The sequence below is a fragment of the Argentina anserina genome, chromosome 6, assembly GCF_933775445.1.
Source record: "Argentina anserina chromosome 6, drPotAnse1.1, whole genome shotgun sequence".
Taxonomy (NCBI): domain Eukaryota; kingdom Viridiplantae; phylum Streptophyta; class Magnoliopsida; order Rosales; family Rosaceae; genus Argentina; species Argentina anserina.
In genome coordinates, this window is record NC_065877.1 from 23,165,264 (window position 1) to 23,189,408 (window position 24,145).

The window sequence follows — 24,145 nt, forward strand, 5'->3', positions numbered from 1 at the left end:
TGAAGTACACAACTTGATTACAAAGGGAGGCTTCCACCCTAGGATGCACGGAATCGGGTGCGGGTACGTGGAAGCGAAACGTTTGGAAACGCGGAAGCCGATTTTTTTAAAAAATTAAGTAAGCGGGTGCGTTTTGGAAGCGTCAGAATAATAAATATATATTGTATACTATTTTTATCTTTTATTTTTTAATTATTTTATTCAGTTTTAAAATAACTTGATAACTATTAATAACTTCTTTTCTAAACCATGATTATCCTTGATTATACCAATATTAAAGCTTCCTTTCAAAATTCAAACAAAAGAAGGTCCAGTATAGTGTGAAGGTATTGGCCATGTGCAAGTCAAAGAGACATCATTAGATGAAATTGAATAAAAAAAAGGTCTGTTTTCTCTCTGTCTCGTCAAGATTTTGTTCATATCTCTCCCCAGCTCTTTCTCTTTTCTCTGACACATTAGATCAATTGATACTATTCATCTTTAACCGCTTGAAGAAATTGAAAGAATATGAGACAACAAGAAGAGACTCAAGACATTGATTGATGAAATAGAGGAAGGGAAAGAATCACGCTTCCAATTTGGAAGACAACGCTTCCGCTGCGCTTCCAATTAGGAAGCCAACACTTCCACCGCGCTTCCGCCGCGCTCCCAAACGTACCCTCCTTTTCTGGAATCACACTTCCGTCGCGCTTCCCCGTGCTTCCGCTCCCGCTTCCGCTTCCGAAGCGGGAATCGGTCGTCAATGCAAGCTTCCGTGCTATGTAGCTTCCACCGTTCCTAACATGCTTTTCTTGAAGTCTGTTATCCTGTCATCTTGCAGGACACATAGGACAGAGCAGTCTATTCCGTCCCTAGCTAGAAGTTTTATTCCCACTTGAACCGCTCCAATGTGCATGTATGAATAACTTCTTTGAATTGCTTCATTTACTTCCTTATGAGTTATCAACCTGATGTCAGTTTCTTTGCCTGTTGCCGAAATGGTTAGTTCAAGAATCTTGAACATGTGAGAATCTAAAAGGAAATGACATCTCTTATAGATTTCGTTGAGTCTAAATTTAGGAATTGTGGCCTCCCGCACACTTGAGTCTATCTCATTGTACTCAAATTCTTGAGCAATGATGAGTTGTACGTGAATTGTGCTCCTTTTGCTGAATACTTTGCTCAACATTTTCATGTTCCTTCTCTCAGTGAAATTGGAGGATTTTCATGTAAGAAGTTTGTGGTTCACTAAACTTAAGTTTACTTTATTCTCTTGGGTAGGAAGGTAAGATCACCTTGTTAGCTACATTTTGAGCTAGTGTTCTTCATCGATTTTCTCTGTTCCAACTTCAGCTTTCATCTTTTTATGCTTTTTTGCATATGAGAGAGTTTAAGATTCAACTCTATTAATTTTTCTTCCAGCTCCATATATATCTTTTGAAGACATGTAATATTATAATTTTGCGGATGAATTATTGCTTTCAGGTTTTCAGCAAGGGCTTCTGAAGTAGGAAGATATGAACTTTTTGTTTTTTTTTTGTATCTTTCCTTGACTTTTACCTCAATCATTTAGTTCATCATATTCAGACGATAAGAGCTTCTAAATGTCATTTGAGAGTTTCTTGAGCTTTTTTTAGTTCAAACGCTTGTTTTTAGATTTTATTAATAAGAGTTTCTATTCGAACTAACTTCCTTTCTATGTCTAGAAAATATTCCTTTTCTTTGAGGTAGTCAAGTTTTACTTTAAGCCTTCCAATCCTTGTGTTTACTTCTTAAAGTTGATTGATCTTGAGATGAAATCTCTCAAGTTGAACAAGCAGCTTTTCTGTAGCCTTGTTGCTGGATAAATGGTTTAGAAATTCTATCAAACTTGGCTGAGTTTGGTAAAGTTCTTCAACTCCTATCTCTCGTTGAAAATGAGAGAACTCGTCGTGGAGTGTATTTAGTACTCTACAGGCGTACTCTATCGAGTATTGATCCTCTTAGATATGTCTTGAATGTAAACAATTTTGCCACCTATCAAAATCTTTTGTAATACAAAAGGACTGATAATGTTTTTGTTTGGATTCTCTCTTATTAGTTGAGAGAAGCCAACTTTGTGGCATAAGGCTTTTAGCCTACTTGTTTTTGAGCTAAGCAGGCTTTGATACCATCTTGGGGCGGATCTAACCTATGCTCATAATGTTTAGGGGTCTCTGATCTTCTTCAAAATTTTCCTCGAGGACTTTGATATTTTCTATAGTCTCATATATTCTATGTTGGACTCTATAGATAATTTCTCAATAATTTATGATTTTTATAGGAAGGTTATCTCTATATCTCACTTATATATATATATATATTTTTCTTTTTCTTCTTGTAGTTCTTTCAAATAAATTTTTGCAAAAGCTAAAAGTTCAAGCTTGGAAGCTATTAAGTTTGCAATGATAAAGAAATAATTATTTACCTTCGAGTATAAGATGAATTTATATATTTATGGTATGTAAATAAACAAACTCAGAGATCAAAACCCACCATGCTCTGTCAAATTTTATTTTTAACTAAAATGGTACCTAAGGTAAAATACATGGGTGAATAAACGTTTAAGACGAATCCTCTAATTGCATGCTAAGCTGCATTGCTCACCACGTAGGCTATATCTATTGCATGCATAAATGCCGCTTCTCTCATTTAGTATTGTGTGCAAACCTATCACACATTGACATAGAGAAATCCATATATTTTTCATCAAGCTTAGACTTATCACCACCACGTGGTGCACACAAGTTTAGTCACCCTCACATGTGTAGCAAGCACAGTCTTCAACTCTATATGATTTACACACATATGCATATATTGAGACAGCCAGACAGGTGGTAATATCATATGTATTCAGATCAATATGCATGGCATTCATGTCACCATAGACAAGTGTTTGGGCATAAAATAATACTTCGGTATTATCTAGATTCTTTAGGCTCGTGGACCGGTTATTTGGGGACAATCTATCATAGAGCAAGATTACATTCATTATTGGAATGGATTTCGGAGACTAATGTTGTATAGAATCTTAGTTGAATAAGGAAGGTGAATCCAAATCAACTAGAAGGTTCTCAAGACTTGATCCGCAAGAAAGAACAATCTGTGTTCTCTATATAAAGGGGTCGAAGGTGCGAAATAACAGACACACAACGTCAAACAAACTATCGCGCAATCGCATAGTCAAGTCTCCCCACGGAGCAAAAGTCCGATTAGCTTCGGCAACCAAGTCTCCCATCGGAGCGGAGCTACCCAGATGTACGTCTCACGCTGCATGTAGCAACAAGTCCGATTAACTTCGGTAACTAGAGTCAAGTCCATCGAGTCGCTAGCCTAGCTTCTAGCAAACACAAAAGTTTGCACTAGTCAGCAATTCCCTAGAGCAGGAGAGTCCCGCTATCAACGACACATTATAAGCTCTGCTTTTCCCCAAGCGGTCTAAAGTAAGATCAGCCATCTACTTGAGGTGGAGTGAAAGGTACCTAGCAACTCCGGTTGTGTATAAGTCATTCGAACTTCAGCGGTTTATCAGCAACTGCAGAACAATCGTTCGAGAAGAAGACAGTACGTGAGCGCAATTATCATCAACAAAGCAAGAGTTGTACCTAACTCAAAGGTACTGGCACGCCAAGCAACAACAGAGAACGAAGGTTAGAACCATCTAAGATTCAAAATTGGGGCTTGCTGATTGTTCTCTGAGGAGACTTTTTCCCAGCTCGAACAACAAGTCAGTTAAATATGAAATTGTGTACCGAACAGAACAAACATGCACCATGATTCAGTCAGAATTCAAATTGACTTCTACTACAAAAATTGGTGATCTGCAACTAGCATGGCTTCATACATTCTACTGATTCTAGCACAACTGCCTACCACATCTGCCTATCACCTTAATTAAGCGATGGACTGCATGCTTCATCAGCATGTGTCCATGGTATCGATACTGATTTAACGAGCACCCTAAGCCGAAAGAACGATTTCAAATGAGCTATCATTCCACCACCAGCTTCTCCAGAATCAGCTTTATGTCTTGTGTGAGCATGATCGATCAGATGCTACCGAAAGAATGATGCTAATTCAGTACAATGTTTACCATGGACACCAAGTTAGTTCCGACGGTGAAATGGAACAGTTATGATACTTATGAAGTTAGTTTGGAAGTTAGTTTGTGTTAATCCCAGCAGCAATTACAGAGAAAAAAGAGAGACGAAACACCCAAGAAACTGCTATGGGCACCCAGGAACTTAGTTTGCCAACGGAATCATCAATCATCGGAGCAGTACTTCAGCCAGCAACCTTGAGCCCCCGGTCCATCAACAGCTGTGCGGGTTCTGACGACTCTCGCCCGGCAGATTCAACCACCGGTAGCAATAGTAATCCAAATAGAGGGAGAGAACTCAAAACACTTAACCGATCCGGGCACCAGTATTACTAGATCTCTGGCTGCATGTCAAATGGAGGTTTTCACCGGTAAAAAAGGACAAGTTTTCCTTCATCAGTACTTAGAACTCCTAACCGCCAAATAAAGCAGTCAACTAAGCTACCGGTTGAAAATTCATATATGGAGGCCAATATATGTACCTTCAATCTCCCCCTTTGGCCTTCCATGCAACTTTCACCATCAAGTACCTACAAAATCACCATGAACAATGTAAGTACAATTTTTTTTTCGATAAACAAACTTTAAACATAAACACTAATGTCGTAGGGACTTGATTCTCCCCCTAAGTTGATGAAGCCAAAGGAGGAGAAAGTCATCTGAACATCATCCTCTTATATCTCATGACGAGTGCTCCTTGCTCCACTCATGATAAAGAACTGCACACTTAACACACTATAAGGAGAACAAAAGAGATAGCAATATAAGCTTCAGGTTTTATTTCCTTGACTAGAAGATATACATGCAAGAGAGTCCAAAAAGGGGTAGGAAATGTAACGCATAAGGGAAGAAAACATGAAGATCTCAAGCTGTAAGGAACTGTGCAATGAATGAATATATATATATATATTACCGAAAGGAAATAAGGTGCACCATATGGTTATCTCGAAATAAACATGACATATGGGATGATATCCTTCCATATAGATAAGCATGCACATGATGAATATGATGAGAATATTTCCCGGAGAATCCTTCTAACAAATAGCACTGCATGCAAAACTCATATAAACTACTGCACGGCTACAAATAATCTAGAGAAAATATATAATGATAATCATAATTACCACAAACGCATGCATGCAGCCAATTAAAACTCACGCAAAAAGTATGACACACAATACATGATTTTTCAAATAGACCTGTGTATGCAAAACAAGGATAAGCTAGAACCCAACACCTATTACTACACTCGAATAGATCAAGAATTTTTGCACATGAAGAATTTGAAACTACACAATACCAATAAGCAGACAACTCTAAGGATAGAAACCACTTTAGGACCTTACATGCACTTAGCTCTCAACACTACTTGTAGGGGCAGGACAGAGACCACAATGACACAGTAACACAAACATGTCCAAGCATATCATACAACCATAGTAAGAGTTAATACAATGACCTGAACATTCTTGTTGAGCAAGACAATACACTTTATCAACCACACAAACAAGCATCATCGAGTAATATCCATGATCATTAGCCAATAGTAAGTGTGATGTGCATTTGAATATACTTCATAATGGGAATGAAATAGAGGAGTGATTAAATGCGCAAGCCAACTTAAACGACACTCCCCCTATCTCTCCATATAATCACCTTATAACAACATAATTCATATTTTTCTTATTTTCATAATATAAGCTCAGTACATTGCTGAGACATTTTTTTTCACCGTGGAGACCAAGCCAGCCCATTCCAACAGGTATCGAGTAGTTAGTCAATCCCTGGAGAAGAGAGCTAGCCTGGCCTAAGAGTATCATATTCTCCGGGGAGACCAAACCAGTCCATTCCTCTAGGAGTCGAGTAGTTAGTCAACTCCTCGAAATGTAGAACTAGCCTGGCCTAAGACTGCATGCACAAATTCCTTACACATTTTTTTTCATGCAGTCATAATCTATAACATGTATTCAACTACACCGGCTCCTGATTAGGTGACTCAACTCAGATATGTCCACCACTATGAAGTATGTGTACGTGAGAATCAAACATAAAGGCTAATGATCATAAATAATATCAGAGAACACTGGATGAGAGATCCAAAGTAACAATGTCAAGAGCCCTAAAGAACTAACAGGTAAAATGCAGTAACTCATCTATAGTAAGATAAGATCAAGGACAAAGAAAGGTTACCTTGACATATGTACCCACCAAATATGTTATTTGTCAATATTGAGAGCAAATGTCAATGACATTACGTAAGGTCAAAAAGCATTTTATATCCAATGGTTTGGTAAACAAGTCTGCCTATTGATAATTTGTAGAAACAAATTCTAATGATAGAACATTCTTATCAACAAGTTCACAAATGAAATGATAACATATATCAATATGGTTAGTTCAAGTATGTTGAACAAGATTCTTGGAAATACTAATAGCACTTGTATTATCACATAATATAACACGTTTTCCTTGCGGAATACCATAATCCTTATCATATTTTTCATCCAAAATATTTGTGTACAATAGCTACATGCATCAACATATTCAGCTTCTGCTATAGACAATGAGTGTAAATTTGTTTCTAATTATGCCATGCAACTAAATTCTTACCAACGAAGAAATAACCACCACTAGTACTTTTCTGACCTTGCAGATTACCTCTCCAATCAGCATCAGAATAACCTATAATTTCAACATTAGTTCCTTTAACTTTATCTTTAATAAAACTTACTAGAGCTTTGTTAATTTCCACATTTTCAGTGTCGGAGCTTTTTGTGTTTTCTCCTTTGTGTGACGCAATTTCCATTGTCCTTCCTCTAGTCCGAACGCCTTCTCCAATGACATCTCTAGTTGAATGATCTTTTTAAACCTGTTTAAAAACTGTACAAAATTTTGTTGCAGGTTGTAAACTTTTATCAACTTCTCTTGATCCTCCCTGTGACTGCACATTTGTATTATTAGTTCTTGGTAACCCATCATCAGATAATTCAGACAAATCCACATAATGATCAGCAGTTACATTTATAGAGTCAATTACAGTTCTAGTTTCTTTATCATCAGATTCATAATCTATATCAATACAACATAGATTACAATAAGCTTTTATGTGACTTTGGTCTTCTTTTTTCCTCCAGACTTTCTTACCTGGATATCTCTGAGTCTTTTTCACATCCTGCTTAGTTTCTTTATAAGATTTAGATAAACCAACAAAGTGAGAAATATCACGTAAAAACTGACCATGTTGTTCCAACTTACTTCGAATATCTTTAATATCTTTCTCATATATGTCATTCGACTTGATCACTTTTGAATTGAAAGAAGTCTGAATATTCTCAGTTTTTTCATGTTCTCCAATATATGTGTCACTTGCCTTTGAGCCTGTTTGTTCACGAACAAAGTTAGTAGAGAAATTAAAATTTCTATTTGAGCTAGACTTACCAGTATATCCAAGTCCGGTTCTATCATTTTAGCTCTTCCCTGAACTCAAAATGTCAGATAACGATTTCGAACTATTTTGAAATTTTCCAACCTTGTTATCTGTTCCATCAAGCAAAATCTGCAACTTGCTAAGTTTAGAGTTTAATAAATCAATTAGATTGTCTTTTTCGATTACCTCATCCTGGAGCATTTGAATTTTTGCTAGAAGCCGTTTTCTTTCAAGCACATGATCACCATTGTCACTTTTCTTTCTCAAGTTCAGTTTCTCTACTTCCCATTCCATTTTTTCACCTTCCAGCTTCTCCACTTGTTGCTTTAATAGAATATTCTTTTCTAAAATTTTCTCAGCAGCCTTGATAACTTTTGCTTGATATTCAAACATCTCATTATCCTCATAGCTGTTTTCTTCATCTTCTTCTTGATCCTCTTCATCCTCAGTTTTTGAACCTGCATAATCTAAAGAGAAAGAAGACACAATAGCAAAAATTTTGTCCCTTTTTGGGGAACTATCATCATCATCACTCCAAGAGAACTTGTAAGCCTTATTACCTGAATCAAATTTCTTATTTCCACAGTTAGTAGCAACGTGGCCAATGCCACCACAAGTATAACACTTCTTATTATTATTACTACTACTTCCATACTCATACTTCTTTTGTGAGTAATTATCTTTACGTTTCTCAAAACGCCTATTATTTCCATTAAAATTCCTCCTAGAATTCTGATTATTTTGTTCATTTGAATTTGACTTTCTCTGACTCAAAAATTTCTCAAATTCCAAAATCAACTGTTCATTATTTTCAGCTTCCTCAGAGCTTGATTTAGGATTTTTTGTAACACTTAAAGCAATATTTTTAGAATTCATACCTTTCGGTCTTTCATCCTCTTCAAGCTCCATCTCCCAAGCCTTCAGGTTTCCAATCAACAAGTCCACAGAATATGTGTTGAGATTATATTGTTCCTGAATCGTTGTCTTTTTCATCCTGTAAGACTTTGGAAGAGACCGTAATATTTTTCTTACAATATCAGATTCTTGTAATGGTCTTCCAAGGCTTTCACATAAACTAGAGAGATCAGTAAAACGACTATAAAAATCATCAATAGTTTCATCATCTCTCATTTTTAAAGCATCGATTTCAGAATAATATTGTTGTAATCTTTGTTCTTTTACAATATCATTACCTTCATTTAAAACACAAAGTTTATCCCAAACCTGTTTGGCTGTAACGCAATTCTGAACTCTTTTCCTTTCTTCTCTGCTCATTGACGCATATAGAGCATTAAGAGCCTTGTGATTTCCTTCACTAGCCTTAATCTCTTTTTCAGTCCACTCATCTTCATCTTTTAATTCACCAGTGGATGTTCCCTCAGTACCTTTTGAATTAACATCTTTCATTGGAGGTTTCCATCCACGTTCAACGCTTCTCCATGCATGAAAATCAATACCATATATAAAGGATCTCATTTGAAGCTTCCATTGAGCGAAATCCATACTGTAGAGCATGGGTGGTCGATTCAATCCTTGACGTTCCATCTTTAATCCCACAGATCTCACTAAGTACGTCTAGTGACCTGCTCTGGTACCAATTGAAAATACAAGATAGAACAATAACGAGTAATAGCAGCGGAAAATATAGAAGAATTTCACTTTTCTATTGAACAATTCATATTACAAAGATTACACCTTAATCTATGATAATATAGTTCTCAAAAGTAAAATACTTCTTACTTGATAGTCACAATCAAGCACGAAATAACCTCACTAAGATCGTTGCTTCAAGTGTCAATACAACCTCACCAAGATCGTTGTAGACACATGGATGATCAACCTCACTAAGAACGTTGATGTTGCCACTAAGGTCTTCAAAGGAGTCACAAAGATCTCCTAGCACTAAGCTTCTCTTTGTGTGAATTTTCTTCTCTAAGGATTCACCTCTTTTCTTCTTTTTCTCTCTTTCTCTCCTTCTCTCTATTTCTTCTTCTCTTTGGCCGTGTCTCCCTCTTCTTGGCTCTCCAGCAACATAATCTTTTCCTAGTCCAATTAGGAAACAACTTCAATTCTCTTTTTGCATATCAAATCTTCATGACTTGTCCTCCACACCTTTGGATCTTCATCAACTATATGGAGGCCAATATATGTACCTTCAATACACACAAGCTTGTATGCGAATGGAGAAGTCCGGTCCACCGAGCGTGTCATATACAACAGTTCGGTTAGCAAACTCAACGGTGTTTTCTTCCACAAATCTTGCCATCCTAATTTTTAGTATTGGTGGTAGCAATAATACTCTCCGCCAAGCATATATAAATAACGACCTCGTAGACCGTCCAACCGGGTGCGAGGGGCCCCGCCTCTGTGTACGTCCGGTAGTCCGACAATTGGGGACGGTTATCAGTAAGTAATAATATACTCATGTACGATCATTAGAAATAAATATGTTTAGTTCAATTGGGCTGAAACACAAAGAATCAGCCAGTAATTAATAGAGACACCTGAATCAACAAGTAAATAGCGGTTTTCACACCGATCATTTGAAATCAGCAAGATTGCTAGTAAGAAAGAATAAATGGTTTATTATCTTTAAATCCAGGATAACAAACTGCAGGACTAAAATCCCTGTCACACTTCAGATCGTATCGGTAAGCACAAAAGGAAAAGGCTCGCTACCTTATCCATCAGAAAGTGTGATGGTTTAGACAACCCATCCAAGACATTTTTTAGGGACTGTAACTGGGGGACTTATTAGTACTATGCATAGTACAGAAAGCAGTAACACCAGAATATCAGAAAGCAGTAACACCAGAATATTAGAAAATGGTAATACCGGAATGTCAGAAAGTGGTAACACCTATGTTTGACCAGGAACGGTCGCCCCCGAGCAGTTATAACACTCGAGCAGAACTAGGGGATGGGAGTAAAGTCACTCCCGGTCCCAACGCACATTGTGTCAGTCATTCATGCACTTTATTATACTACAAAAAAAATTCAGTTAGCCACACCCATTCATGCGATGTCGTTACCCTGGTCGCAATTTAGGCGACGGCAACACCAAACCGACGCAACATATTGAGACCCTAGCATCAGCTCTACTCTGCCGACGCAAAGTATTAAAACGTTTTCATCGATAAATAATCTATTGCGGTCGTTATATAACTGGTCAACTAAGTTTATAATCATTCTTCTCTAAGAGTGAGCCAAAATTAGAACATACGTTAAGATGAGTTGTTTTAACGCTTATGGATCGAGAAAATAAGTTTTGAGGAATGTGATATTGGCATTTTAGAGAGTAGGGTTCTAAGTTTATAAAGTTGACCAACTCGATCGACACCAATACAATGATGAAAACGAGTCGATTTTCTTCGGTAGTCATATTTTCATATAATGATCACATCCAACAGTTGAATTTTGAAAAGTATATTTTGAATTTATTGTTCATGTAGAGAGGTACTATATGCATTAAACATGTTACAAAACATTAGTAGATGTTTAATAATTTTGTGTGATCAAAGTTTTGGAAATAAACAATGGATAAATTTGGAATCATATATGTATTTTGAACATATTATTAAGTGATGTGAAAAAAATGAACCTATTCGACATTCATTTTCATCTCGGTCAAATAGGTTAAAGGAAATTTAGATTTTAGTTGTATAAAGAGATCTCTACTATGGGAATATCAAATTTATTAATTTCTTACATTCTTTGGTAAACATTGTCTACCCGAGTGTGAAATTTTCCAGCGAATTATTCGGTATCCCAAGCTATTTTTTACGAACAAAATTCGTATAACAAAAATTGATAAACAAATGTGTAATACTCGAAAATTCAGTTTGAGATACTTTTGGAAGGATTTGCGATGGCGCTGACTTAGCCATTCCAAAACTCCCAAATTTGGGCAAACACTATTACACTTGGATAAATTCAGACACAACCCCCCAAAAACCCAAATTCCCTCTCCCTATCCCAAAACCGACGGAACCCAAAAACCTTTCCCTCTCAATCCCAAAACCGGCCGACGTAACCCAAAACCTCTCCCTTTCAATCTCAAAACCGGCGGAAACAAACACCAAATTCTCGTTCTCTGTTTCTGGGTAGAAAACCCTAGATCCCCAAATTCTCAAACACCAAATCCCAAACCAGAAAACCCTCTCTCTGTTTCTGTTTGGGTTTTGACGAGGTCGATTCCCTCTCTCTCTCTCTCTCTCCCTCTTTGTTTGGGTGTTACTTTCTATAATTCTGGGTTAATTTCTACTGAACAATGTGTTTTGTGTTATTGGTGTTTGATTGTTGGTGTTTTTTGTTATCAAGTTTGATTGCTCAGCGTGCATCTGGTTTAAATGGAGGCATGTGTCTGATTTAAATGGACCTCTTCTTTGGCTAGGGAGGCATGTATCTGATTTAGCTTTGTAGACAGTATGTTTGTTAGATTTGTGTCTGATTCTAGTTAAGATGTTATAGTAGGCTCGAGTAGAACTAAATTGTAGACAAATCCAGTTCTTCATTTTTGTATAAGACTGATAATATTGTGCTTTTCTTCATTCTAATGAATGCAGTGTCATAAGTTTGTCCACAAATTGCTAGGAAGTTTTTGGCTAATGGGAGAACTCATAAAAGCGTATCAGAATTGCTTCTTCTTATGCGTGATATGTTTGCAGTAGAAATTAGCCTTTAGATATTGTGTACAGATGGACTGCAGTAAGGAGCGAATGCAACATTGTCATACTGTTGGCTACCATACGTTATTGCAAGAAACCTTTATATAAAGTAGAAACAAATCACACGGTATTGCTCGAATCCTTAGATAAAGTAGCTGCTCTAGTTTCAATGTCTTTATTCTGGTGAGCTCATGCTGCACGTGCAAAAGGCTAGCTAGTTGGTAGCAGATCGATAGTTGCTTATACCGACTAAATTTGGCCGCAATTCACTTTATCAAAACTCAAATCCCCTCTTTTGTGCAGTTTTTCATTTGCCCTACGTATGATCATAACTTCTTAACTTGCCATATCAAATATTTTTAACCGGATCAATCTATTTTAGCGACGTTGATTATCGATGATATATAATGAGTGGAAACTACTCAGACAAATTTGATTCTTCTTGCTAGTTTTGCTCGGCAGGGAAGAATGTTCCTTTGTCTTCCACTCTCTGGGCCAGAAACATATGCAGAGGTATTTTTCTTCTCCGGTGTATTTTATTATTTAGTATGTCTCATATTTCATTATTGTTTTTATGCTCTGACTATCAGTTAATGTTAACTATGGTGTCGTACAATCATATTGCCCACAAGATGATCAATTCATATTTCTCTGCTTTTATACTTATAATTTTGTATCTTCTGATTCGGTGTCTGCATGTTGATTGAAGTCTTATCTATGATGATAAGCTTGTGCATATATATAATCTGTACCAATATTAACTGCTGTTTTTCTATCTTACAATTTGCTGCAGTTTTTTAAGGGCCTTACTATCACACCAGATCAAAAGAAGTTCTTTAAGAAGGCATTTCAAACATATTACGAAGCTGATAGATATAAGCTTTAATTATTCATTTTGTGCAATGCAGACTTCTAGCTTTCTTGTTTAGGGTTTGTAGACTTAGTTTAAATTGAGATTAATGGTTTGTAGCTTTATTGTTAGCTAGGTTTGGATTTGCTGGGAAGAGAAGAGCCGAGTTGTTGGAGCTTGCATTTAATGGTAACTTTTCTTAGTGCTCCTTTGATCTCAGTAATTAGAACTCTATGTCAATTTATGAAGCAAGCATTTTCTGCTTAGTAAATACCTTCTTATTTAAGGGTACTGTAAGTGGGATCGCCTTTCGCTGTATTAATTTGTTTTGTTGTTTGGTTTGTTGTATTCACTTTGGAGCAATAGAAACAGTAATGCCCTTAAACTTGAAAAATGATATATAACAAGTGGAATATAATTATGCTTTAGATAAGAACTTCGTCACTGTTAATATGATGAGATTTTTTTACATGTTGTATATCTGCTTGCATAGACTGTTATCAACTTATAGTTCATAGTTACAAGGCAATTTTTTGCTGTCCTAAGACATCTTAGATTAGTTCCACATTTCTTTTGTTTTAGTTTTAAATTTATCTGAGATTAATGGTTGGTTTAAATTTGTTAGAGAACGGAGGATGCTGGTTCTGATTTGCTGAGAGTACTTTCATTTTCTGGGAAGAGCCAAGAAGAGCTGAGAATTTTGTTTTGCTTTACTGCTAGTACATTCATTGCTGGTACGTTTTCATTTGTGCGCTTGTTCTTCGTTAAGGTAGAAATCGAACTGCAATCTCACTGATCTGTCAATGTAACTATGAAGAACAATTAAACCACACAGTTATGTAAATGAGTTGCAGGAGAGGTTACCTATTAGGATTAGGGATGACAACTATGAAGAACAGCCCAATTTCAGAATGATATAGCTATTCATATTGTCTGTTTCCAGTTCAGTTTTCAGATACATTCCCTGTATGCTTTTTAGTTATTGCTAAAAATGTTTGTGAGTTAGGTTGAACATGTCTGATTCTAAAAGATCATACTATTTCATTCAGATGTGTTAACAATTAATAAAACCTTCCACACGCACGAAGTGCGAGTAGGAAGGCTAGAAATTTAGAATATCAGGTGCTGACATTGTATTTAACAGTGAATTGGGAAAGAGTGGAGCTTTGCGCGTCGGATGGCTAACCAGTTCTATATCCAATAGTCGACATTTTCGTGGGTGAGACCATCTGATTTAAACTAACAATCTCAAGCCAAAACCTGAGCATGTTAATTAGTTGAGCTTTGCGCGTCGGATGGCCAACCAGTTCTATATCCAATAGTCGGCATTTTCGTTTCTTAATTGGTTAAACTTCCATGATTGTTAGACTGTCAAATGTTTTCAATATGGCACCACAAACTTTTGTTTTCTTGATATGGTGGCACCTCATCACACTCTCAAAGAATTTTTTTCTCACCGTTTTAGGGATATTGACTCAAAGGAACAATTGATAATGCCAAAATTAATAGAATCATGATAATCTACACATAGAGCCCTGGTAGAGGTTCAGCTAGTCCCATTTTAAAATATGGCCCTGTGTTCCTACATACTGGCTGATTTTATCTAGTGAGCAAGCGACTAATACCGTTTGCATTATAAAAATGCAGAGATTTTGGAGGGAAGTATATTGATTGCCACTTCACCTTGAAGCTTAGATCTCCACCATGCATATATTCAAGCAGCTTCTGCCTGACATAAGCCGATCAAATGGTGCCAGAAAGTATTTTCAAGGTAAATGAAAATTCACATTACTCATTTTAGTAGTTTTTGATAATTGGATTAGAATATTCTGAAACTAATTATGATGCTTGAACTTGAACCAGTATATGTTTTTTTCATTGGAGTAGCACCCAATCCTTATTAAGCAGAAAACCTTTGTCAGACAAACTTAGTGTGATTAATGCAAATTTTGTGGAGTCTCATATCTAAATGTCTTAGCTTTAGTTAAAGCTACCATCTTGACCCCCGCAACTCACCTGTAAAAGGCTGCACATGATATTACTTCAATTTGTTCTTCCCACAATCCCACTTCTCTTCTCCATAATTTTTAGGAAGAACAATCCCATATGTCTTTCACAGTTGAACTTCTTTTTTGTTATTTTTTCTGTTTTTCATTTTCCTGTTATTTTGCCTTCACGTAATATCCCATGTGTTTGTTTGTGAGAGTTAGGTGATATATGGGCAGATTTGGAAGTTCACTTTTTGTTGAAGCTTTTGAGTCCTTGCTTTATAGTAGTAAAGATATATGCTGAGGTTGGTGGTAGTTGTGCAATTAGTAATCTTCTAATTCTATAGAGATCTATGCATGACAACAACAGTTCACCAGGCAAAATTTGACAGATACGGTCATACGGATTGTTCCTGAAAAAGTTTGCAAAATACTCTTTTCCTGATATTGTTTTCATCTTCAATGCAGCATCATGCTTTGCCCTTATACATTCATGCCCAAACTCCTCTGTGGAAGTCCATGCTGAAGATCAGGAAGTAGTGATTGCTTTGGGAAGCAATGTCGGTGACAGACTACGTAATTGTAATGAAGCCTTGCAGTTGATGAAAAAATCAGGAGTGCAAATAACAAGACATGGCTGTTTGTATGAGACAGCACCTGCCTACGTGACGGATCAGCCTACTTTTCTAAACTCTGCCGTTAAAGCAGTTACAAAACTTGGGCCACATGAGCTTTTAGGAGCACTCAAGAGAATTGAAAAGGACATGGGTCGTACCCAAGGTATAAGGTATGGTCCCCGGCCTATCGACTTGGATATATTGTTCTATGGAAAGTTAAGGGTCAGATCGGAGACTCTTACAATCCCACATGAAAGAATATGGGAAAGACCGTTTGTGATAGCCCCATTAATGGATTTGCTGGGATCGGCTATTGAATGTGATGTGGTTGCTTGTTGGCATTCTTTCTCCATGCATTCTGGTGGGCTTTTCAAGTGTTGGGAGAAGTTGGGTGGTGATTCGCTCATCGGAAAGGAAGGCCTCAAGAGGGTTTTACCCATTGCAAATGACTTGTGGGACTGGTCAACAAAAACCTCAGTCATGGGTATCCTTAATTTGACTCCAGATAGTTTTAGCGACGGAGGAAAATTTGTTTCTGTGGAGACAGCGATTTCTCAGGTTCGATTGATGATTTTAGAAGGAGCAGATATGATTGATATTGGTGCACAGTCAACACGGCCAATGGCTTCTAGAATTTCAGTTGAACAAGAATTAGATAGACTAATCCCCGTCCTAGAAGCAGTTGCTAGAATGCCTGAAGTAGAGGGCAAGCTTATATCTGTGGATACATTTTATTCAGAAGTTGCTTCTGAAGCAGTTAGCAAAGGGGCTCATATTGTAAATGATATATCTGCTGGTCAGTTGGACTCTAAAATGCTTAGTGTTGTTGCAGGCCTTAAGGTACCTTACATTGCAATGCATATGAGGGGGGATCCTTTGACAATGCAGGACAGTGAAAACCTTGAATATAATGAAGTATGTGAGCAGGTTGCATCTGAGCTATTACTGAGAGTGAGAGATGCGGAAGTATTAGGCATCCCAGCTTGGAGGATAATCATTGACCCTGGAATTGGATTTGCAAAGAATACTGAGCAGAATCTGGATATCTTAATGGGGTTACCGAATATTCGAAACGAGATTGCGAGGAAAAGTTTGGCTTTATCTCATGCACCAATAATGATTGGACCTTCCAGAAAGAAATTCTTAGGTGATATATGTAATCGCAAGTCTGTGGTTGAGAGGGATCCTGCTACTGTTGCTTCTGTCACTGCTGGGGTTTTGGGTGGAGCAAATATTGTAAGAGTGCACAATGTGAGGGATAGCTTGGATGCTGTAAAGCTATGTGATGCAATGCTGAGACATAAGAGATCTTTTCCTCAAATTAAGAATGATTTATGAGTTCTTTTAAAGGGTTATGTCGGTTATACTCTCCCCTGTTTCAATGTCTGACATATATGAGATTATCATTATTTTCATCAAGCTGGTTAAGCTGTCAGTGACCTTTCTTTGCTGGATTAAGTAAATGATTGGATTATGATGTTGAATTGGCTTGTTTTTAGTGTTATCCAAGACTGGCTTTTAATCGTGGAAGTCCCTTAATTCTTTGTTGGTAATTGATTGGAATTAGAAATTTACTTCCTGCTTTCTCGACTTCCTGGCGAATGGCGATCCAAATTTAGTAATGGGAGCATGGACAAAGATACAAGTATGGATTGTTTGAGCAGCAGATTACAAAAGATGGCTCGGAGGAAGGTACCAAAATTTGGGAGGTCTGCATGATGGTTCTTTAGCATTTTACCTTGATTTACCTGGGTTGGACTGATCAGCCTCAATCTATTTTGTTTTCCCAGTGAAATTTTGAATTATACTATTGTTCTGATGAATACGCATGTGAAGTGAATCTATCAGTCTGCTAACAATTACTGACGATACAAATCTACACAGATTAACTTGCTCCCAGTTGTTTGATCGTTTGATGTCTTTAATCATTCTTTTATGAATGATAAGATCTATAACCCATTCCGGGATTATGCACTTACGATTTGAAGCTGCTCGTGATCTGCTTGAAATAGTTTACTCGAGCAGACTTAAAGTAGACTTTAGAAAGCACATTACTTACGCAGATTTTGAACCACGTAATGTAAACACAGTTAAACTACTACTCGTCTTGCAGATCATTCATATTAACAACAGAACTTCAGATTCAGTACATCACGTGTCCCAGTTTAGTATTTCACAAAGTGTTTCCATAACAAGCTAACTTGCTTCCAGAAGTGACCGTAATCTGATCATTAGGCAAAGCTCATACGCGTTTTGGTGGTACATACTGCACGCGCTCATCTTCACATATGTTCTGCAAAAAGATGATCAGATTAAAGAAATCAACTAAAACTAAATGTAACTGACTGAAGAACACAAACTAGCAAAACAAGAGTGAAAAAGAAAAACAATGGCAACCCAAAATGCTATAACTTGAGACATATATTGTAATAAAGCTCAGCCAATCAAGCAAATCACATGTAAACATTCCAAGGTCTGTCAAGACTATTCTGATCTTCAATGGCAATGATATATGATGGGAAATATTAACAAACCGGAAAGAAGGTAATATATTGAATATCCAAATTGGGTTGAGAGTTTGTGGCAGGCTATTGGCTATCCTCCATGATATCTGATGGGAACATTAACTAAGGGGTAAGAAGGCAATATATTAAATATCCCTCTACATCAGCCACATTTATGGCTGGAAAAGAAATATCATCTTTTTGAAGAGGCCCAACCAAAGTCTCCACGGTAATTTTAAGTGTTGTGTCAGGTTAATTTTCAGTTTATGAAGAATAATTATGACTAGTGTTTTAAAGAGTATTGAAGTCTCAGTACTCAAGGGTCTTGAGTGTGTCTTAATCTCTACTTAAGTCAAGTTAGAATGGCTTTAGGAATGTTCTATGTTCTAGATTGTTTTAGGATTTATTGTCATTGATAAGCTATCAGTATTAGAAATCATCTTTTCCTATATGTTTTAGATTTACTCTAGTTCTTAACAAATATGGTTGATAAAGATTATAAACTTCTATCCTTGTGTTCTGTTCTCTCTCTATCGTTCATTCTCTTCTGTGTCCTAACCTAATACCCCCTCTGGTTCCGTCATCAGGCTAGGGCATTGTCACTCGAGTCATACAAATTACCAGTCATATCCGAGTCTCGACAGTAAACCCAGTAACTAGATAATCCTAATGTGCAGTATATTAGAGGTCACTCCTAGAATAGAATTGTTCAAACATGAAAAGGTAACATTGCAACCACAAACCCAGCACAAATAAATGTAGCAAATGTAACCAAGTAAAACAAAAACATTTACCTGCAAATCCTCAGAGAGAGCCTCAGAAACAGCGAGAGTGTAGCAGCCGGGAACGAACCTCGAAATGCGGAGCCACTTGGCAGCCCAGCTCCGGTCAGAATCCATGACTGAGATAATCCCATTGAAATTGGGAGTAGTGCCCTCGTTCACCAGGTCGCTATCTTCTTCCATCTTGAAGAATGGGCAATTCTCGCACCCGTTCTCTCTGAACTGCGCACCCCATAACCATATTTTTTACCTTCAAAACCCTGAAAACATCTAAACCCGGCGATTTTTGAGAACCAAGAAAGAGAGCGCACCTGATCGTAGGTCTTGACGAGGCGGCAACGGAGGCAAGCCCTCAGCTCGTTGCCGAAGCTCGTCGGAATCTGGGCCGGCTGCGCTGCGTTCCTCATCGAGACGATTCTAAGAGCAACTCCAGTGGCCTTGTTATTTGCCCGATGGAGGCCCAACAGCTAAAAAAGACAGCCCAAGCATTCGTCCAACCCATATGTTCTATCTACGTGGATACATCATATATTTGACATTCGCTGAGACACTATCAAATTTGACAGCCTCTCTATCTGTGTCTTTTGCGTTTCACTTGCTCCTTCACTGAAAATTTCACCCATCTCGCATCCTCACTTTCTCGCCCAAAAATTTCCTGAAACAAGAACTCATCCACCTCCAATCTCTTTTGCCTATATCAGAAATCCAAGACCTACTTCACTCTCTACATCTTTTCTTTCTTTTAGTGTTGAATATGGAACCTAAATTTTCAGATTCATCATCAGAAGCTGCTAATGAGCAATTTTGGAAGCTTGTCGAATCATCTTCAGATGAAGAAGTAAACCAGTTGATACAAATTACTGTAGACGAACAACAAGAGAATGGAAGGAACAAATGTCGGGGCTCGGTTCCTGGTCGCAAGTTTACTGAACGATTTTCAATTTCACCAAATCCTTTTTCGAGATTAGTTTTCTGAAAATCTTGTTCATAAAGATGTTAAGTTTCGAAGAAGGTTTCGAATGCATCGACCTCTCTTTCTTCGAATTCTACATGGAGTAGAAACTCATGACTCCTATTTTGTCCAAAAAAGGGATTATGCGAGACGTCTTGGATTATCATCTCTACAAAAGGCAACAGCTGCAATGCGAATGTTAGCATATGGGCATTCGGCAGATTCAGTGGACGATTATGTGAGAATTGGGGAAAGCACTGCAATTGAAGCTCTTAGAAGGTTTGCTCAAGCTATTATTGAGGTGTTTAGAGCTGAATATATGAGAAAACCAAATCCAAATGATGTAAACAAATTGTTGTTGATGGGTGAGAATCGTGGGTTTAGAGGAATGCTTGGTAGTATTTATTGTATGCATTGGAAGTGGAAGAATTGCCTTGTTGCTTGGAAAGGTATGTTTTCTCGTGGTGATCATCGTGAACCTTCATTAATTCTTGAAGCTGTTGCTTCACAAGATCTTTGGATATGGCATTCATATTATGGATTACCTGGTTCTCATAATGATATAAATGTGTTGGAGCATTCTCCTTTATTTGCTGACCTCCGTAAAGGCCGAGCTCCTCCGATTAATTACAACATAAATAATCATGATTATACTATGAGATATTACCTAGCTGATGGGATATATCCTTCATGGGCCACTTTTGTCAAATCCATTCCTCAACCACAAGGGGAGAAAGCAAAGAATTTTGCTAAACCTCAAGAGGGATGTTGAAAAGATGTAGAACGAGCCTTTGGAGTGCTCCAAGCACCTTTTGCTATTGTTCATGGTCCTGCTCGGTTTTGGGATCGAGAAACTCTTCAAAAGATTATGAAAGCATGTGTGATAATGCACAACATGATTATAGAAGATGAGCGTGTCGAGAGAATTGCACATGATGATCTTGAAACCCTTGCAAGCCAATATATTGTTTCAGATGATGAGGAGGAGGAGGAGGAGGCTTTATCTGTTGCACGTAATCAGCCGACACCTTTTGGTGATTTTGTAGAAAATCATATGCGAATTCGTGACAGGAAAACACATAATAGGCTCAAATCTGATTTAGTTGAGCACTTGTGGGAACATCACTTGGCTAGGAATTAGTAAGTAGATGTTGATTAATGTATTTGTTCATTTTTTTTCAATTGAATTACCAAGACTCTGATGTACTTTGTATTTTATGATTCCTATGTGTGAGATGATCATGTATCTCCATTGTCTTTCCACTGTTTTGTATTTTCTAGTTAGCACTTGAATTTTCAATATTGTGTTTGAATGGTTACTGGTTTATGGTGTTTGTGATTGCTCTTATCATTGTCATATGGGGAATTATGATTAATAACATCAGGTTCAGTTGTTGAAATTTGTCAACAGAGAAGAGGACTTGAAGAATATCTTGTTTCAGGGTCTGGTAGTTCTTGTATCACGGGTTCATTTTAGTTTTCTGCCAAGAGCGTTTCACATGTATTCCTGCATGCTCACAATGTTTTTTTAACATCACCCTTGGCAGCTAGAGCTCATTCTTCCAGTCTCCAGTTGTAATTACTTGATTGCAACTTGTTGTTCTAAAGATGCAATTGTTCTCACTAACAGGTTGCAGACTTTGGGCTTGCAAAGCTAGTATTGGATACAAATACACATGTAACAACACGAGTCATGGGAACATTTGGGTAAATACTTGTACTTTTTGGACCATGATTGTCCCCATTTTCAATCTTTTGAGTTGTTCTGATGGAATTGTCTGCTTGTCCAGATACATGGCTCCAGAATATGCAACAAGTGGAAAGTTAACAGATAAGTCTGATGTTTATTCTTATGGTGTTGTACTATTGGAGCTGATTACTGGTCGCAAGCCTGTGGATGACTCTCAGCCATTGGGTGATGAGAGCCTTGTTGAATGGGTAAATTTATATGCACCAAATACTGAGTTCAATGCTGAGTTTTACCATTATAGTGACATGGTGATACATATTGATTTGAGTTATCAGAAAGTATTCAAACATGAAATGTATAGGGTAGCCTTGATTATTCATCTTGCCTTCTCGGCTACAAAATTATGTTGTGTCCATTAGCTAGGTTCAACTACTTATTTATACACATGCAGAGAAAATAATGGTTTATATTGAAAGGTTAAATAGTTATGTATCTATTTCAGTTTGATATAATATTAATATTAACTATGTCAGGATTTTCTGGGTTTTACAAAGAATTTGACTGTTTTCTTGGGTTAATATCAACCTTCAGATATATGCTACATGTGTTGTGTATGGTACTCAAGTAGCCTCTGTGAAAAATCAAGTTTGATCTTTCGGACCAAACTGAGTTTTACAAAATCAAGTCTGATTTTGTTTTTTGATCTGCAATAAAGGAAATGTCTTTAGGGTTGCATTATTGATTACCATTATTTCAATATCTCTTTCATTTTGTATTTGAAATGGTGGCTCACATATGAATTTGAGCTTCTGCTAGTTAAAAAAGGATAAATAATTTTTACTATTCTTCACCTTTAACAGATGAATACCACATAACTTCAATTTTCTCTGAGATTATTCACTTTATTGCATTGCTTTTTCTACTTCTCTGTTTTTTTATTTATTAACTTACTGTTATTTAGTTGTAATGTCATTTAGAATTGTTTCTTTCAGATGTAATCAACCTCATAACCTCATGTTGGCATTATAAATGCTTGTTGGTATCAAATGTACAAAGCTAGGCTTATTGAATATAACTATGCATGTTAGTTTTCAGATGAGTTATCAGAGTTATTATTCATATTTCTTAAAACTAGCAAAGGCTATTAAACTTGCCAAGTCTACAAACTCAAACTTCATTTACTCTTGCAATAAGTTTTCCATCCACAACTGATCTATTTCCCAACTAACAACATTAACTAATCACTATATAAATACCTAGACTGGTCTATTTCATATATCCTTCAGTTTGTTTTGGTATTTTTGTTTGTATCTTTTATCATTTTCATTGTTCTTCTATCATTTTCATATATCCATGGATTCTCAGTTCTCAGAGTTTCCTGATTTCTCCACACAAGAGTCTCAATATGAAATTTGTGAGGAGGTGTCTCAAACAGCTAAGAAAAGAGCTCCAAGAGGTTCTGGCTTTAACCCGGAGGAAGATAAACTACTTATTAGTGCATGGTTGAATATTGGTATGGATCCGGTCACAGGCAATGAACAAAAGGCTCAGACCTTTTGGGGTAAGATTACAGATTATTACCATCAATACAAAAACTTTGATTCGGATCGTTCACAACAAATACTGAGCCAAAGGTGGGGCAAAATACAGAAGGAGGTCAACAAATTTTCAGGATGTATGACAACCGTAAGGGCATTCAATGAAAGTGGAAAAACAGAACAAGACAAGGTATGCTTTGTGATTCCCTTGTTAATTAACTTTGGTCATTCTAATCACCTACAACCATATAGTAGCTAATTTTTATTTTTTCCTCTGTTCAGATTGCAGATGCCAAGAGTTTGTATGAAGAACAAGAAAATAAATGGTTCACTCTTGATCATGCTTGGGTTATCTTGAGGCACCAACCAAAATGGATTCAAACAACGCAAGAGGTTGACGCCAAGACAAGTAAGACCAAATCAAAACCTACTACAATTAATACCTCTTCATCTTCAACTACAAGCACTCACATAGATATCGATGAAGACATGGACACTTGCTTTGTAGTGCCTAGACCACCAGGAAAGAAGGTTGAAAAAAGAAAGTTAAAAGAAACAGATCAACTAGCAAAAGTTCAGAAATTTCAAGTAGAAAAAAAAAGATGAAAAGAAACTAGAAATTATGAAGGAGAAAGTTGAAGTTGATAAAGAAAAATTGAGAGTTAGGAAGTTTGAAGTAGAGATGAGGATTATGTCCATGGATATTTCTGTTATAAATGATGAGGAAAGGGCATATTATTCCAAGTTGCGAATGAAAATTTTGCACGGCAGCCTATGAAGTTTGTCGATTTTGGTTCACGCGTTGCAGCAGCTGTTTCCCTATGTGGGTTTTAGTCTTTGTTCACTTTTGATGATGATGAAAGTTAATTGTATTGCTTTCTATTTCAAATTATTGTTGTAAGGCTAGTTGTGTTGGTTTTAGTTGTTGTTTCTTGGTTTATTTCATGTTACAGCTTTTGTTTAAGCTGTTGTTTTCTGGCAACTGCTATATTTATGAAGATGGAGGACAATATGTAACATAGCAGCAATAT

The 24,145-nt window shown here is 36.9% G+C and overlaps 2 protein-coding genes and 1 pseudogene across 11 annotated transcripts; 2 read left to right on the forward strand and 1 right to left on the reverse strand.

Annotated features, from left to right (window-relative positions):
* The first annotated feature begins 11,476 nt into the window (after positions 1-11,476).
* Positions 11,477-17,132, forward strand: LOC126800364 (folate synthesis bifunctional protein, mitochondrial-like). 10 transcript variants are annotated; one of them, XM_050527724.1, is made up of 7 exons: positions 11,477-11,715; positions 11,847-12,706; positions 12,987-13,232; positions 13,669-13,777; positions 14,188-14,262; positions 14,691-14,814; positions 15,500-17,132. In XM_050527724.1, the coding sequence occupies exons 6-7, from the start codon at positions 14,748-14,750 to the stop codon at positions 16,984-16,986; spliced, it is 1,554 nt and encodes a 517-aa protein (XP_050383681.1). In that variant the 5' UTR covers positions 11,477-11,715; positions 11,847-12,706; positions 12,987-13,232; positions 13,669-13,777; positions 14,188-14,262; positions 14,691-14,747; the 3' UTR covers positions 16,987-17,132. The 10 variants fall into 10 exon arrangements, with proteins under 10 accessions (XP_050383681.1, XP_050383680.1, XP_050383684.1 ...); XM_050527723.1 differs by having other exon boundaries at positions 13,176-13,232; XM_050527727.1 differs by having other exon boundaries at positions 13,180-13,232.
* A 621-nt stretch (positions 17,133-17,753) lies between these two features.
* On the reverse strand, positions 17,754-19,356 carry LOC126800370 (transcription elongation factor SPT4 homolog 2-like). The gene is made up of 3 exons (XM_050527739.1): positions 19,246-19,356; positions 18,947-19,156; positions 17,754-17,941 (listed from the first exon to the last, which is right to left on the reverse strand). Exons 1-3 carry the CDS (start codon positions 19,339-19,341, stop codon positions 17,891-17,893), a joined length of 357 nt encoding a protein of 118 aa, XP_050383696.1. The 5' UTR covers positions 19,342-19,356; the 3' UTR covers positions 17,754-17,890.
* Positions 19,357-19,688: 332 nt separating this feature from the next.
* LOC126797100 (uncharacterized) lies at positions 19,689-21,027 on the forward strand (annotated as a pseudogene).
* The last annotated feature ends 3,118 nt before the right edge of the window (positions 21,028-24,145 follow it).

Coding starts and splice junctions, on each gene's coding strand:
- LOC126800370 (XM_050527739.1), bottom strand. CDS start 19,341: ATGAGGAACGCAGCGCAGCCGGCCCAGATTCCGACGAGCTTCGGCAAC. Junction 19,157..19,245: donor TCGTCAAGACCTACGATCAG/GTGCGCTCTCTT, acceptor TGGGGTGCGCAG/TTCAGAGAGAACGGGTGCGA. Junction 17,942..18,946: donor CTCTCTCTGAGGATTTGCAG/GTAAATGTTTTT, acceptor ATCTTTTTGCAG/AACATATGTGAAGATGAGCG.
- LOC126800364 (XM_050527724.1), top strand. CDS start 14,748: ATGCATATATTCAAGCAGCTTCTGCCTGACATAAGCCGATCAAATGGT. Junction 14,815..15,499: donor TGCCAGAAAGTATTTTCAAG/GTAAATGAAAAT, acceptor TCTTCAATGCAG/CATCATGCTTTGCCCTTATA.